Raw genomic sequence first — 13,068 nt, 5'->3', positions numbered from 1 at the left:
TGAAGCGGACCCACTGGGAACACCCATTATTCAAAGCCTGCCAGCTCTCCGGGTTCCTGGCCAGGTCTCCGGGCCCCAGGTCCCTGCAAGCATTCCCCATCTCCTTCAGAGGCTCCAGGAGGCATCTGCCTCACCTACATGGGCAGCTTGGTGCCAGAACAGAGGGCAGCACGGGGCTGACAAGCGTTACCCCTAGAACTCCAAAGGAAGAAGACAGTCGGCACTCTTTGTCAACAAGAGGCAGCTGGCACACCATCTGGCGTTGCAGTGAAGGGTGTGGGGAGGGCTTAGAGCTGCCTGTGACACAGGTAAGGCTTCACTGAGTTCTATGCTTGACAAGTAACTGCTTTACCACCACAGCATAATAATGAGCGCCCGAGAGCACAGGGCTGTGCTGGGCTCCCCTCGTTAGGCAGATGGACACAAGCAATAGAAACGGCCCGTTCCCTCCCGTCTGCCTTCCTGTCCTTCACAGTCAACAAATATTCACCAAGCAGTGACGCTAGTCCAGCAGACGACTAGGCAGTAGGGAGAACAGACAAGTCCCACAGAAATTAAGGAAAACAAACACAAACACAGTAACTAGACTTCCCCCATTGTTCCCCTGTCCCCAGACACAAAAACAGTCTGGATAAAATCTTGTCTTTAACATAACCAAGCTCAAGGCAAGACAGGGTCTGCTCCAGGGCCCAGCAATAAGGAAACCCAAAGCTAAAGCCGAGAGCTAGAGAGGAAGCTGGGCAGGCCTAGGAGTTTAAGGAGTGCATGGCTGGGCCTCAGGAGAGGCTGGGCTCCCAGCTGCGGCAGAGGAGCCGGCAGACACCTACTTCAGAAGGTTTTCTGCTCCCGTTCTCATCCGCACGGCTTTCAGGATCTGCTGGTTCAAGGCAGCCCTTTGATTCTGCAGTTTGCTCCGGCCAGTTTGTGCAAGGGGATTGCAACCCTGAGGGAAAATGAGAGATGCCCCTTCAGAAGTCAGCCACTCTAAGAATGATAACAATATTTAATATCACAGAAAATGTTTTAAAAATGAAATTTTTCTGAAAATAAAAGTAACAACATGTAAAATATACAAAATATCGAAAAGTATAAAAAAAGAAAAGAAAAGCCACTCATAATAACACAGCTCCAAAACGGCGCCAGTGAATTGGGCTCCTTCCTGCCCGTCTATTGCATATGCATGTTGTTATTTCTGACATTCGAGGCTGTGCTGGGAGTCACCGAGACCACCCCCCAGTTTGGAGATGCACTAGAAGGATTCCCAGGGCTCAGCACACAGCGGCACTCACAGCTAAGATTTATGACAGCTGGATCGAAGGGAAAAGGGCAAGGCGGAGTGGGGAGGAACCACGCACAGGCTTCCTCGGGTTTCTGCCCTCCCAGGAGGGGTCACACGGAACACACTCTTTCCCCAGCAACAAAAATGCAGCAATAGTACGTGATGTCTCTGCCCAGGTCAGCCCATCGGAGAATCAATGCCCAGGGCTTTTATTGGGCGCTGATGACAAAGGCACCCTCTGCCTGGCACGAACCAAACTTCCAGGCTCCCAGAAGGAAAGCAGGTGTTCATTATAACCACACAGTTTGTGCCATTAGTCTGGGCACCAAGAGCCAATCTTATCACTTAGGAGATGGAGGGAACGCTCCAAGAGCCAGGTTCCCAGACACCAGGTGGGGTCACCCTAGCAAGCAGGCCTTTCTCAGGACAAGCAGCCTCAGGCCTGCCATGATAACCCTTTTCTTCTCAGTGGCACATCCAGTTCACTGTTTTCTCAATACTCTATCCCGAAAATTTCCTTTATTATGAAACATTCCTCAAAATCATGATTCTAATAATTGCATTATATTGCCTTTTTTTTAAGAACTTACCATTTCCTTATAGTTGGACATTTAGATTGTATCCAAGTATCTGCTATTATGTAGAATTATTTGATGCATATTTGTAAACATGAATCTTTATAACACTCAAGTTTTTTCTTGAAGGTTTATTTCTAGGGCAGTGTTACGGGGGTCAAATCTCTTTAAGTCCCCGCATGTGCCAGCCCAGTATCCTCTAGGAAAGGCTCTCTCTATTCCCCGTCCCCTCCCCCAAGCCTTAGGCAGCCACACATCTACTTGTGTCTGTAGAGACTGGCTTATTCTGGACATTTCATATAAGTGGAATCATACACCGCACGGTCTTTTGCAATGGCCTTCTTTCACTCGGCACAGTGTTTTCAAGCTTCATCCATGATGTAGCGTGTGTCAGTACTTCATTCCTTTTGGTCCCTGAATAATACTCCATCACACGGATAGCCCACTTTTATCTATCCATTCCACAGTTGGTGGACATTTGGGGGCAGTTTTGACTTCCTGGCTATTATGAATGGGGCTGTTGGTGTGTAAGTTTTTATGTGATGTAAGTTTTCCTCTCTTGCCTACATATCTAGAAGTGGAACTGCTGTGCATATGATTCATTCTACATTTAACCATTTGAGGACCTGGCAAACTGTTTTCCAAAGTGGCTATACTATTTTACATTCCCACCAACAGTATGTGAGGGTCACAATTTATCCACATCCTGACCAATACTTCTCACTGTCTGTCCTTTTTACTATAGCCAACCTCGGGCATGTGGTATGTCACTGTGGTTTTGATTCTCATTTCTCTGATGGTTCATGATGTTGAGCATCTTTTCACGTGCCTATTGGTCATCTGTATATCTTCTGTGAAGAAATGTCTGTTCATATCCTCCGCCCATTTTTAAACTGGGTTGTCTTTTCATTGCAGAGTTGCAAAGTATTATTTTTAATCTTTGCTAAGTTGATATACAGAAACAGTATGCCATTCTTCCAATTTGCATTTATTATTAGTGAAAGTAAACATTTTTTCATATATTATTGATCACTTGAATTTCTTTTCCATTGACTTGTCTGATCTCTGTTCCTTATTTCCTGGAGTATTTGGATGGCAGTGTTTCATTCTGAAAGTGTAAGATCAGAATAAAAGTTTCATTTTAACCTACTGCTGCTCTTCCTGCCCTAGCAGCTAGAAGCCCTGGGACCTGAGTGGGGCCCCATTCCTTTCTGATGCTTATCTCTAGGTTCTGCCCACTGAGGGGGCTGTGGCTTCGCCTGGGGAGTGGCTGGTGGGCAGTACTGGGTGAGGATCCTGCCCTTTCTCTCTGCTGCGTCACTGCCATCGCAGCTCTGCACACACCTGGCCTCCCCACCTCCGCCCAAGCCACGCCCATGGCCTCGACCCCAAGGAGGGAGAGGTGGGTTGTCTACAGTCTCGGGATTTGCAGGGATTCCCATATCAGCGGCCTTTGGACCAGTGGGTCAGAAACGAGTTATGTTTCTCCTTCCACAAAGATTTCTCGTTCTCACTTCCCAGCAGATAGCCATCACCTGCCCCCACGCAGCCCCACAAGTTCAAATGACGCAGATATTCAGAATCTGACTTGGAATGGTCTCAAAGTTAACAGCTTTCAAAACCATTAAATGATCCCTGATTTAAAATAACAATCAGAAAACTAACTGTCTTTTCTCAGATAGAAGATTAAAATGTCTTTAACATTAAGCTAATTTAATATTAAAGGGCTAAAATAATTGCCAGCCTCTTTCCTTTCCACTTCCTAAAATTACTATGAAGGGATGGTTCAGTCTGACTCAAAAATTACATAGTTCGCCAAAGCTGCATGTTCCATTTTATAGAGAAGCTTTAATAACTAATTCCTTCATGAACATTCCCAGAGCTAAGATAAGTAGCCACTCCAGCTCACAGATAAGAACTTTTTCCTGCTGCTATACTTTACCCAACTTCTGGCTGGCCTGGAATTACTACACCCTAACCAGCCCACAGCTGAGGGGTCAACTTTCCAGATAAGACATAGGAATGCTTAGGATTAGATATGACTGAGTAATTGGACTCAAAACTACATTACTTCTTACTGACAGGTAGGAATGTGGGGCCTGCTGGAAACCCCAGAAATGCCCAGAGGGCTATGTGGAAACTTCCTGGAGTTCCGAGAGGCAAATCTGGGCAAGACTGCCAGAAAGACCCCCTGGCATCACCAGAGGCTGTTTGGCCATCCACTGGCCCCTGCCAGGGGGTCTCTGCTGGTGAGGACCCACAGTCCTTGCCCACAACTTAGTTCTTGATTGGTTCACAAGAGGATATGGAGCTGCTCCAAGACTGGAGTGAAGGTTTGTGCCAGGGACCAGGGCAGCACCTGGCATGCCTACCTGGCCTGGGAACCTGGAGCAGGGCAGGGGGCAACTGAATCGTCCTGGCCTCAGGGGTCACTGTCTACAAGCCCTACGGTGAAGTCAGTCTTTCCCCTACATGGAGTCTCTTGATTCCCTTACCAGGCCAAGGTTTGGGCACTTGCTTCAGTCTCCAAACGTGGAAGGATGGTCAGACAGCCAACACCCAAGGAAGATCAAGTACTGAGTGAAACCTCATCTTCATCACTAGCTTAGTGGGCATCTCCCATGTGTCAGGCAGCCAGTGTGGACCCAGCATCTCAGATCCCACAGTTCTGAGGCTTGGAGGTTAACTGAGCTACTCAAGACCCCAGAGGCAGTGTGGGTAGAGCGGGACTTAACCCCACATCCTTCCTGCTGCTCTAAGATGAGCTGTGAGGGAGCCTGAGCAGCAGGAATGTGCGGGATGCTGGGATGACCCACCTGCCGATACCCAGACACCCCTGCCATGCTTCCTGGCTGAGGCCTGCTCAGCATCACTGCACATCTTTGGGGCACAGTGACCCACGTCCCACTCTCCCACCTCGCAGCCCATGATGGAGAGGGGTCGTAAATCCATGCTCTCACACCTCCTTTCCAAGGGGAAGAACATCTGACTTACACCTAGCCAGTTGGAAAACTGAAGGCCCCTGGGCCTGAGGTTGGGTCCGGATGAGCACCTGACAACAGGACAATCAGAACCCATCAGGAGGCCTTCATTTTTCCCCACTGGCCTTGAACCTAGGATGTCAGACTGGGCAGCTGCAGCCACATTACCACAGCAAGGGAGTGTCTCCCCAGAAATGAGACCAACCCTGGAGGAGCAGAGCTGAGAAACTGAGTCTTGGTGGCAGCATCTGAACCCTAGATCCAGCCTGGCCTGAAGCCATTCCTCTGGAGCTCTCAGTTATAGGAGCCAGTGCATTCCCTTTCTTGCCTAAGCCACTTTTTAAATTGAGGTATAATTTACATATAATAAAATGCATAGATTTTAAGTACATAGTTCACTGAGTTTGGACAAATGTATACACCTGTATAACCACTACTCCAATCAAAATATAGAACGTTACCACCATCCCCTGGCAACCAATACTCTGGTTTCTATCACCGTAACTTCCACCTGTCCTAGAACTTCACGTAAATGGAATCGTACAGTGTATATTCTCTGCATCTGGTTTATGTTGCTCAGTACTACACTCTGATTCCTCCACGCTGTTGCAGTTATCAGTGGTTTGTTCCTTTTTATTGCTGAGTAGAATTCCATTGTAGGGATGTACCACAGTGTGTTTACCTGCCTAAGCCATTTTGGATTGGATTTTTCCGGCCCCTGCAACTAAAAAAGTCCTAATTAGAATAATTAGGCAGATTGTTCAACTGGGAGACAAGTCTTTAAGAGCAGCAGCTAAGCAAAAACTGGAGGCACTTGATTTGGAACAAAGGAAAGAGACTGAACCGCTGCCTGCAGAGACCGAAGGCCAGGCCAGCAGGAAGGCAGATGCAGGGGGAAGGAGCAGTCTTTCCTCCCGACCCGGGCCCCGCTGGGGCAGTGCCTGGCGCCTGGCTCCCCTCCACCCAGAGAACCAGCGAGGGCCCTGCCTCCATGGTTGCCACCACATGTTGCCAGCAAACTGAGAGCACAGTGTGAACTTGGGGTCCCCAGATCAGGAGTAAGACTGAGTGAGGGGTGACAGCACAGGGTCTCCTGCTTGCACGGGGTATGGGAGAATGGATGCTTTTGGCTGTTTCTCTAGTGCAAAGATGTTTTCTCTGCTTTTCTTACTCCTTCCTACTTACGCAACCACCAAACTCTGGAAAGCAGAATTGTTTGTTTATGAGTTAGCCAGAAGCTGTCAACCAGAAAGCACAGAAATAGCATGCAATACCCTGTAATACACGCATACATCTAACTTTACAGCACACTGGAGAGTCAGGGCACGATGGACGGACAGAATCTAGCTTTTCCACGTCCATAAAAGTTACAACGTGAATTTGGTACTTGTAAATAGCCCTCTCGCCCTTCCAGGATCTCCGCCAGGTGTGGGGGCTGGAGGTCAAGGCTCAGCTGCCTCCCTAGGGGATCCCGATCCACTCACTCGGGGTGGGGGTGGGGGTGCGGGCACAATATGAATCAACACAGCCATACCCTTTAACTAGAGGACCCTTCAGTGAGTTTTACCAATCTGTATAAATACCTACTGTGTGCCCTCAGTTTTCTCTCAACAAGCTGAATAACGAAGCTTTTACAATCACCAACATTTCCCTGAATCAAATGTATTTCCAGACCCAACTAACGACCTGTTTATTTCAACAGGTAGGATGCACTCACCAATAGCTAACAGTCCTTATCTAGAAAAGGCGTCTGTGTGGGGTGGGGGTGGGGGTGGGGGCTGGTCTGTGTGTGTGATTTTGTACACTTCTGTAATTACCTTTTTTAAACAATTTATGTTCCCCCTTTTTTGTGTGTGAGGAAGATTGACCTTGAGCTAACATCTGTACCAATCCTCCTCCAGTTTGCATGCGGGATGCCACCACAGGCCGGCCTCCATATGTTCCTTTTAGAATACAAATAATATTGGAGAAAAAGAAACTACTTCTGAAGTTGTTTTCAATCACCTGCCCTTTTCTCTTCTTACAATCCAGTCGAAACCTGGGACTTTCTAAGGGCGTACGGCCTTAGTGAACCCCGTCGGTCTGCCTGGAAACGCCAGAAGGACCTGTCTCTCTCTCCCGTCTCTGGGGCTGCGGCTGGGAGACCTCACTCCGGGCTGGCACCTCTTGCTGCCTGCTCTGCCAGACAGCCAGTCCTCTGGCTGAGTGCACCTGCAGTTCCACTGTCCTCTGTGGCCACCTCCAATGCAGCCTTTGTGTCAAGAGACTCTGGTACCTGAGCCAAAGGAGGAAGTGGTGATCAGGCTAAAGCCAACGGCTGGTATCGTCAGGTGGTGTCTTGGAATCTGTCCAAATAGCCCCAGGAAGCGAGGGACATTTACAATTACAGCTCAGCACGCTGACTCTCCTCTGAGTCACCCTGAAAATTCTGTTCCTGCCAGGGGACCCCTCCTGGCCAGGATCCCACAATGTGAGGAGACGTTGGTCAGACAAGCCCTCTAGGCTGCTGGTGTGCACGGTGCAGCTAGACAGACCCTCACCAAGGCCACGGTCAGCTGGGCCTTTAGGACCTGGCTCAGACCATGGTGGGGTATGCGGTGGGGAGGGGGCAGCATCACCAACCTTTACACCTCTCTTCTTCCCTCCCTGCCCACCTGGGAAAGGATTCCAGACTCCAAGGGGGGATGAGTCTAAACACCTGGAGAGACATCATCACCATGCAGGAAAGCCAGAGCTGATGAGCCCCCACGCCCCACACTGTGCTCTGCGGACTTGGCCCAATAGAAGGCTTCCCCACACACAGACGGGTTCATAAACGGTGCACACGAAATCACACCCCGCTAAAACGAATGGTGCAGAGCAGGAACCAGGAGGAGCTTCTGGGTTAAAAAAAAAAAAAAAAAAAAAGAATTCTTCCTTCTCTGCTGGAGGCTCGAGGAAGCCCAGAGTAAACAGGGACTACAAAGCAGGACAGAATGAACCTCAGGGGCCCTGTCCGCCTGGAGGTTTCTGTGAACTACAAACAACTTCTCCTCCAGCTCTTGAGAAAACAATGGAGCTCAATTCATTTGGAGCCATTAGTGTTCCCACAGGAGGGGGAGGCAGAGATAAGCCCACAGTCTCTGGACTCTCTTCTTCCACATAGTGCGAGACCTCTCGGTCAGACCCCTTCAACAGCCCTGGGAACGGTTTTCTCTAGTTTTTCTCCAGCTGGTTTTCTCTTGGCCAAAACCAGGTTTTCCTCCAGGTTTTAGGACTCCAGCACTCAGAGAGCCCCGCAGGCGATATCTGCTCCCAGGATGCAGTGTCCTGGAAACTTCCATCACTCTGATGAACTATAGGCCAGAACACATGTTCCTCCAAGACTTTCACTAGGAAGAGCATAAAAATCTGTTTGGGGGAAAAAGAAGCTCCATTTCCACTTGTCAATCTTTTAAGAAAGTAATTTATACTAATCTTAGACCTGTATCTCTGTTTATACATATTAATTTAAAGAAAGAAAGAAAAAACAGTGAGAAGCCAGAGAAACATGATATTGCGATAGGCCAGGAAGTATTTGGTGTTTCTGTTTGGTTTTTAATTCAGAGACCCCCCCAAGCTGCCAGTCCAGGGGGCCAGGGTCTGTACTGGGGGTGTCCACGCCTGACCGGGGGCCAAGTTCAGGTTCTCTACAGCCAAGTCCTACGTGACCCCAAGAAGACCCCGATTTACCAGGGACCTCCCCCTCTGCCAATGATTATCTTGCACAGTCAGGGTCCTGGCCCAGCCAGCTTGGTGGACTTTTGGGCAGTTAGTCTTCATTTTGTGTGCAAGTCACACCAAACAGAGTTGATGCTCTAAGTATGGACCGTGGACCCCCTACTTTTTGCTCTCTGGACGAAAACAAAGCAGCTGATTCCTAGTCAAGCATGGCCTGAGTTATCCAGAAAAGCGCCACCTCCCAGCCCTGCTCGGTAACCCAGGAAATGGGGCCCGCTGTGAACTGCCACAGAAGCATACTGAGTGTGCTCCAGAACCTGACAGGGGTCAGGCTCAGAGCTGTCACTCAGTAAATGCTTTTTGAATGAATGGAACAGAATGGCACTTTCAAGAAAAGAGGAAGGGGAGGGAAGGTCTGATAAAGAGACCAGGATGAAAGAGAAACTTAACTTCAGTAGAAATTCATTTGATCCTGTAAGTGCGTGTAAAACCTCAGAAGCCCAGAGCCAGGATGAGGAGCCATCCTCAGGGCAGCTGTATGATGCCCTGATGCCATCTCCAGTCTCGGGGGTCCTAGTGACCGCCCCTGGTTGGCTCCCCTGCTCAACGCATGCCCCAGCTTTTCCAATCCTCACCTCCCCTCTCGCCTCCTGGCACCCCTCCCCAACTTGTTCTCTCTCCCCCTTGAATCCTCAACCCCCCATCCCCACCCCTGCCAACCCAACTTCTTCACCTGCAGCTTTAAAAGGCTCTAGACTCCCTTGTTCTAAAACAAACTTGCCTCTTCTCTCTCCTCTACCTCCATCTTCCTCTGACAACTCTCTTCTCCCCGCTACTCCACTGGCACTCCACTCCGTTGACTTTTGCCTCGAACTCTCCACCCGCGCATTTACTAACAACCCCCTAAAGAACTCAATCCAGTATTTTCCACTGCTCTTCTGACTTGTCAACTTTACCTCTCCTCTTGGTTTCCTTGACTGCACCCTCCTGGCTGGCCTCCCATCCCTCTGCTTGTCCCTTAAGTGGAGGTATTGTTCCCTTCAGTCTTGGGTCCTTTTTCACTCAATATCCCAACCGCCTCGCACACTGGTACCCCCCTAAGCTGCACCTCCAGCCAAGGTGCCCATAGCTGCAGGGTCGGTGGAGTGGACTATCCCTGGGACCACCACTTGGATATCTGATGGGGATCCCAAGTCTACTTGCCCCACACCAGCTTCCTGGCTCTGCCATCTCAGTGAGGTGCACTACCATCCACCCAGACCCCCAAAGCAGACATTCTGGATTCTGTCAGCAGCACCTCCCCACCATATCCTGTCCCGTAAGTTCTTCCCATGCCTGCTGACACTGCCTTTGCTGAGGTCCTCATCATTCCAACCTCCTCACTGGGATCCCTACCTCCAGTCTGCACCCTCGGTTTGAGTTAGGGGTGCAAGCTGGTGGGAAGGATGGGTGGTGAGGCTGTGTTTACACAGCACTTTATAGAAGTGACTGAAAAGTCATCGATAGTCCGTATCAGAGTAGGAAGAGCAGAGATGATGGCGATTACAGGAGGCTAACCCAGCCAACTCTTCCTTGCCCCTCCTCCCTCCCCCACCCACTGACCGCTCAGCTATCAAAGCAGTCTTTCTGTGACATAATCTCATATGTCTGGTCTTGCTTTAAACACGTGGATGGATCCTGGAGGTGCCTGGTTCCCTAGCAAGATGCATGTTCTCATCACACCTCACACCCCAGGGGGCTCCCCCACAAGCACACACAATTCCATGCCTTTGCTCACGCTGTTCCCTCCACCTGCAGGGCTCTCTCTTCCCTTCTTTACCTGTGTAGCATCTCCCTTTCATTCAGGGAGCATTTGTTTGAGGTCAAACTGGTTCAGATCACAGATCGGGAGAGTACTAGCCCCATAGTAAGAACATTCTTTGGACTGGCATGCCGTAGCACACTGATCCTCACAAGGTCTTTTCAACAGAGATGTTTCTAACCGTAAAGGAGTGATTCATCTTATTTTGCACCGGCGATTCTCTTATCTACCACCAGAGAAACGGCAGCTACAAAACACCCAGCCTTCCATCCTGTGCCAGCTCCCTCAATAGCCATGCTCGTTACTGTGCACATCCTCCACTGGAAAACCTGTTCTGGAAGACGGGAACATACCCCTCACAGGTGTTCTCCATCTCTTCTGCCCCTCCCTCTGTCACTTCCCCCAGGTATTGCTCTCCGCCTAGTCAAAGGGTAAACAATTCAGGGAGGAAATGAGTCCCAGAAAGAGGCAGCAACTGGATGGACGCAACACAGCAATTTTGTGGGGGTGGCAGGCAGGCTCTGGGCCCTAGGACCGAGATCTAGGGATTCCCAGGCCTGGCCTCCTGCAGTTCCATGGCCTGTGATCCTCTGTCCCAAAGGCCACACATAATTAGAAGTTATAATCCTGTAATTCCATGATGACATCTTTGAACTTAAATATACTTTAAAACTACTCTTTTTTTTTTTTTTAAATGCTAAAAGCAATTTAACCAAAAAGAATTTTTCCCACTCTGTCCTCACCTGTTTCCAGATTCCCCTCCAGTCCTGCCCATTCCCTGGGGCCACTGCTCCTCCACAGACAGCCAAAGCCCGAGGGTTGCGTCACAGGGAGAAGGAGGAAGATGCCAAAGCCATTCACCCACTGGGTCGTTAGGCTCTGAACAATTAAGAATTGATTGTTCTGTGGGAAACAATTTCACTTCCCTATTTATAATTGGGCACTCTGCCTTCAGTCATGTATGTTCTACAAAAACAACAATCTCTCAACCCACCCAGTCCGACCCGGCCAAGCCCCAAAGGCTATTTTTAGATTCGTGGGGACCTACAAGGAGGAAGGGTGGAAAGTGTCACGGAGACTCCCGGCTCAAAAGCATCTTTGTAGCCCACGCCTTGCCACCTGCGGGCACCCAGGCGCCCCCGCACCGCAGGCTGGAGTCCCTTCGAGGGGCTGGGCTGCGGACTGTTATCTCCAGACCAGAGGCTGCGTGTGTGCCGAGAGGTGCCTGGACTTGACAGGCTCCCGCGGAGCCCGCAGTGGCCGCGGTCTCTCCAACAATCAGATACATCCGCTTTAGCATAAAGAGAAGAGGGGGCGAGATGGCCCTCACGTCTGCGGCGCTCACGCCCTCCTGGCCCACCTGCGGCAGAGGAGAGGGCGACGCCCGAAGTCACCTCCCACCAGCAGCTCTCCCCTGCCCTCTAAAGAGTCGAAGAGGCGGACACTGGAAGTCTTCTCAAGGCAAAAGGAGAACGCCGACCCGCCTGGGGTGGTCCTTCTACCTCCACTGCCTCCCCCGCCACGCGCTCGGGTTGACGCTGGGCTCGGGTCCCAACGAGCCCCGAGGCCGAGGGCGCCAGCGCAACTAGGAACGGGTCCCTTCCCCGATCGCCGGCGCGGGCCACCCCAGCACCCCTCCCGGCCCCTATCCTCCGCCGGCACCTGCGCGGGGCGGCCCCAGGCGCTCCCCTCGCCCGGGAAGCCACCTGCTCTCGGCCGCCGGTGCACGGCCGCCGCACCCCTCACCCCAGCCTCCGACCAGTGCGCCCCCTCCCCCTCCTGGCCTGGTCGACCCCGGGCGCGCGCTCCCGCGGCCCCCTCCACGACCTGGGGGGAAGGAGGGCTGGAGCCCGCAGACTCGCCGCCCGCCAGGAGCCTCCCACCTTCCGAAAGTAGCCGTCGCCCTCCTTCTCCAGCGGCTGGGGGGCCGCGGGCCGCAGGGCGTCCGTCATGCTGGCGACTCGGGCTCCGAGGGGCGACTGAGGATCCGCGGCGCTCCGGCTCCAGAGGGTGCCCGGACCCGCCCCCGCCCGCCCGCGCGGCCGCCCCTCCAGCCCCGCCCGAGGCCCGGCCCCGGAGCCCGGGAGACCGGCCGCGGGACCACGCCCCCGCCCCCGCCCCCGCTGCGGATTGGCCGCGCGGAGCCGGCGCCCCCGCCCGAGGCTCGCCCCGCGCAGCGCTGGGGCCCCTGGGCGCGCAGCTCGCCATCTCCCAGGGCCCTGTGGCGCAGGGGCGGGCCGGGGTCTCCGCGGCCGCAGCGAGGCCCTGGCTGGAGACCTGGTCCCTCGTCTGGAGCCGTGCGGGTGAACGCGGAGCGCGCGGGTAAAGTCTCCGCCCCTCCCCGGAGGAGCGCGGACGGTGCGGGGACAGTAACCAGACTCGACGCCACGTCGAGGGCGCGGCGAGAGCGCTGGGCCCTGGGCTGAGCAGTCAGGGACAGCTTCCCGCCGGAGGGGACCCCGGGGCCGAGTCGGGGGCCCTAAGGGAGAGTTGGCTGCGCCACCGAGGACCTTGGCCGAGTGACTCAGGCCGGCTGGCGTGGCAGTCAACTCGCGTCCCCCCACCCTCCCTGCAGAGACTAGGCGGGTCTGCTGGGGGTCGCGGACTGAGCTGGGGGGCCCGCCTACGGAGGGATACCCAGGAAGGGCTTTGTGCTGGAGAGACTTAGCGGATGTCCTCGAGCACGTTTCTTAACCGCCACTTTAAACCTCGTTTTTCTGAGCTGCAAAATGG

At 52.4% G+C, this 13,068-nt stretch overlaps 1 protein-coding gene across 3 annotated transcripts in view; it reads right to left on the bottom strand.

Moving 5' to 3' along the window:
• The window catches only part of RHPN2 (rhophilin Rho GTPase binding protein 2), a 50,027-nt gene extending 37,637 nt beyond the window's left edge, over positions 1-12,390 (bottom strand). The window contains exons 1-2 of one of the 3 annotated variants that reach the window (XM_046682244.1): positions 12,219-12,390; positions 828-943 (exon numbers count right to left, since the gene is read on the bottom strand). In XM_046682244.1, the coding sequence (XP_046538200.1) occupies positions 828-943; positions 12,219-12,287 (185 nt within the window). In that variant the 5' untranslated portion in view covers positions 12,288-12,390. Of the gene's footprint in view, positions 1-827; positions 944-1,869; positions 2,635-12,218 lie in introns of those variants that run through there. The other 2 variants (XM_046682245.1, XM_046682247.1) reach the window with 2 other exon arrangements.
• Positions 12,391-13,068: the final 678 nt, after the last annotated feature.

Source organism: Equus quagga, chromosome 13 (assembly GCF_021613505.1).
Source record: "Equus quagga isolate Etosha38 chromosome 13, UCLA_HA_Equagga_1.0, whole genome shotgun sequence".
NCBI classification, from domain to species: Eukaryota; Metazoa; Chordata; class Mammalia; order Perissodactyla; family Equidae; genus Equus; species Equus quagga.
Note: the sequence above shows the minus strand (reverse complement) of the source record. Positions and strands in the feature narration are given on the sequence as shown.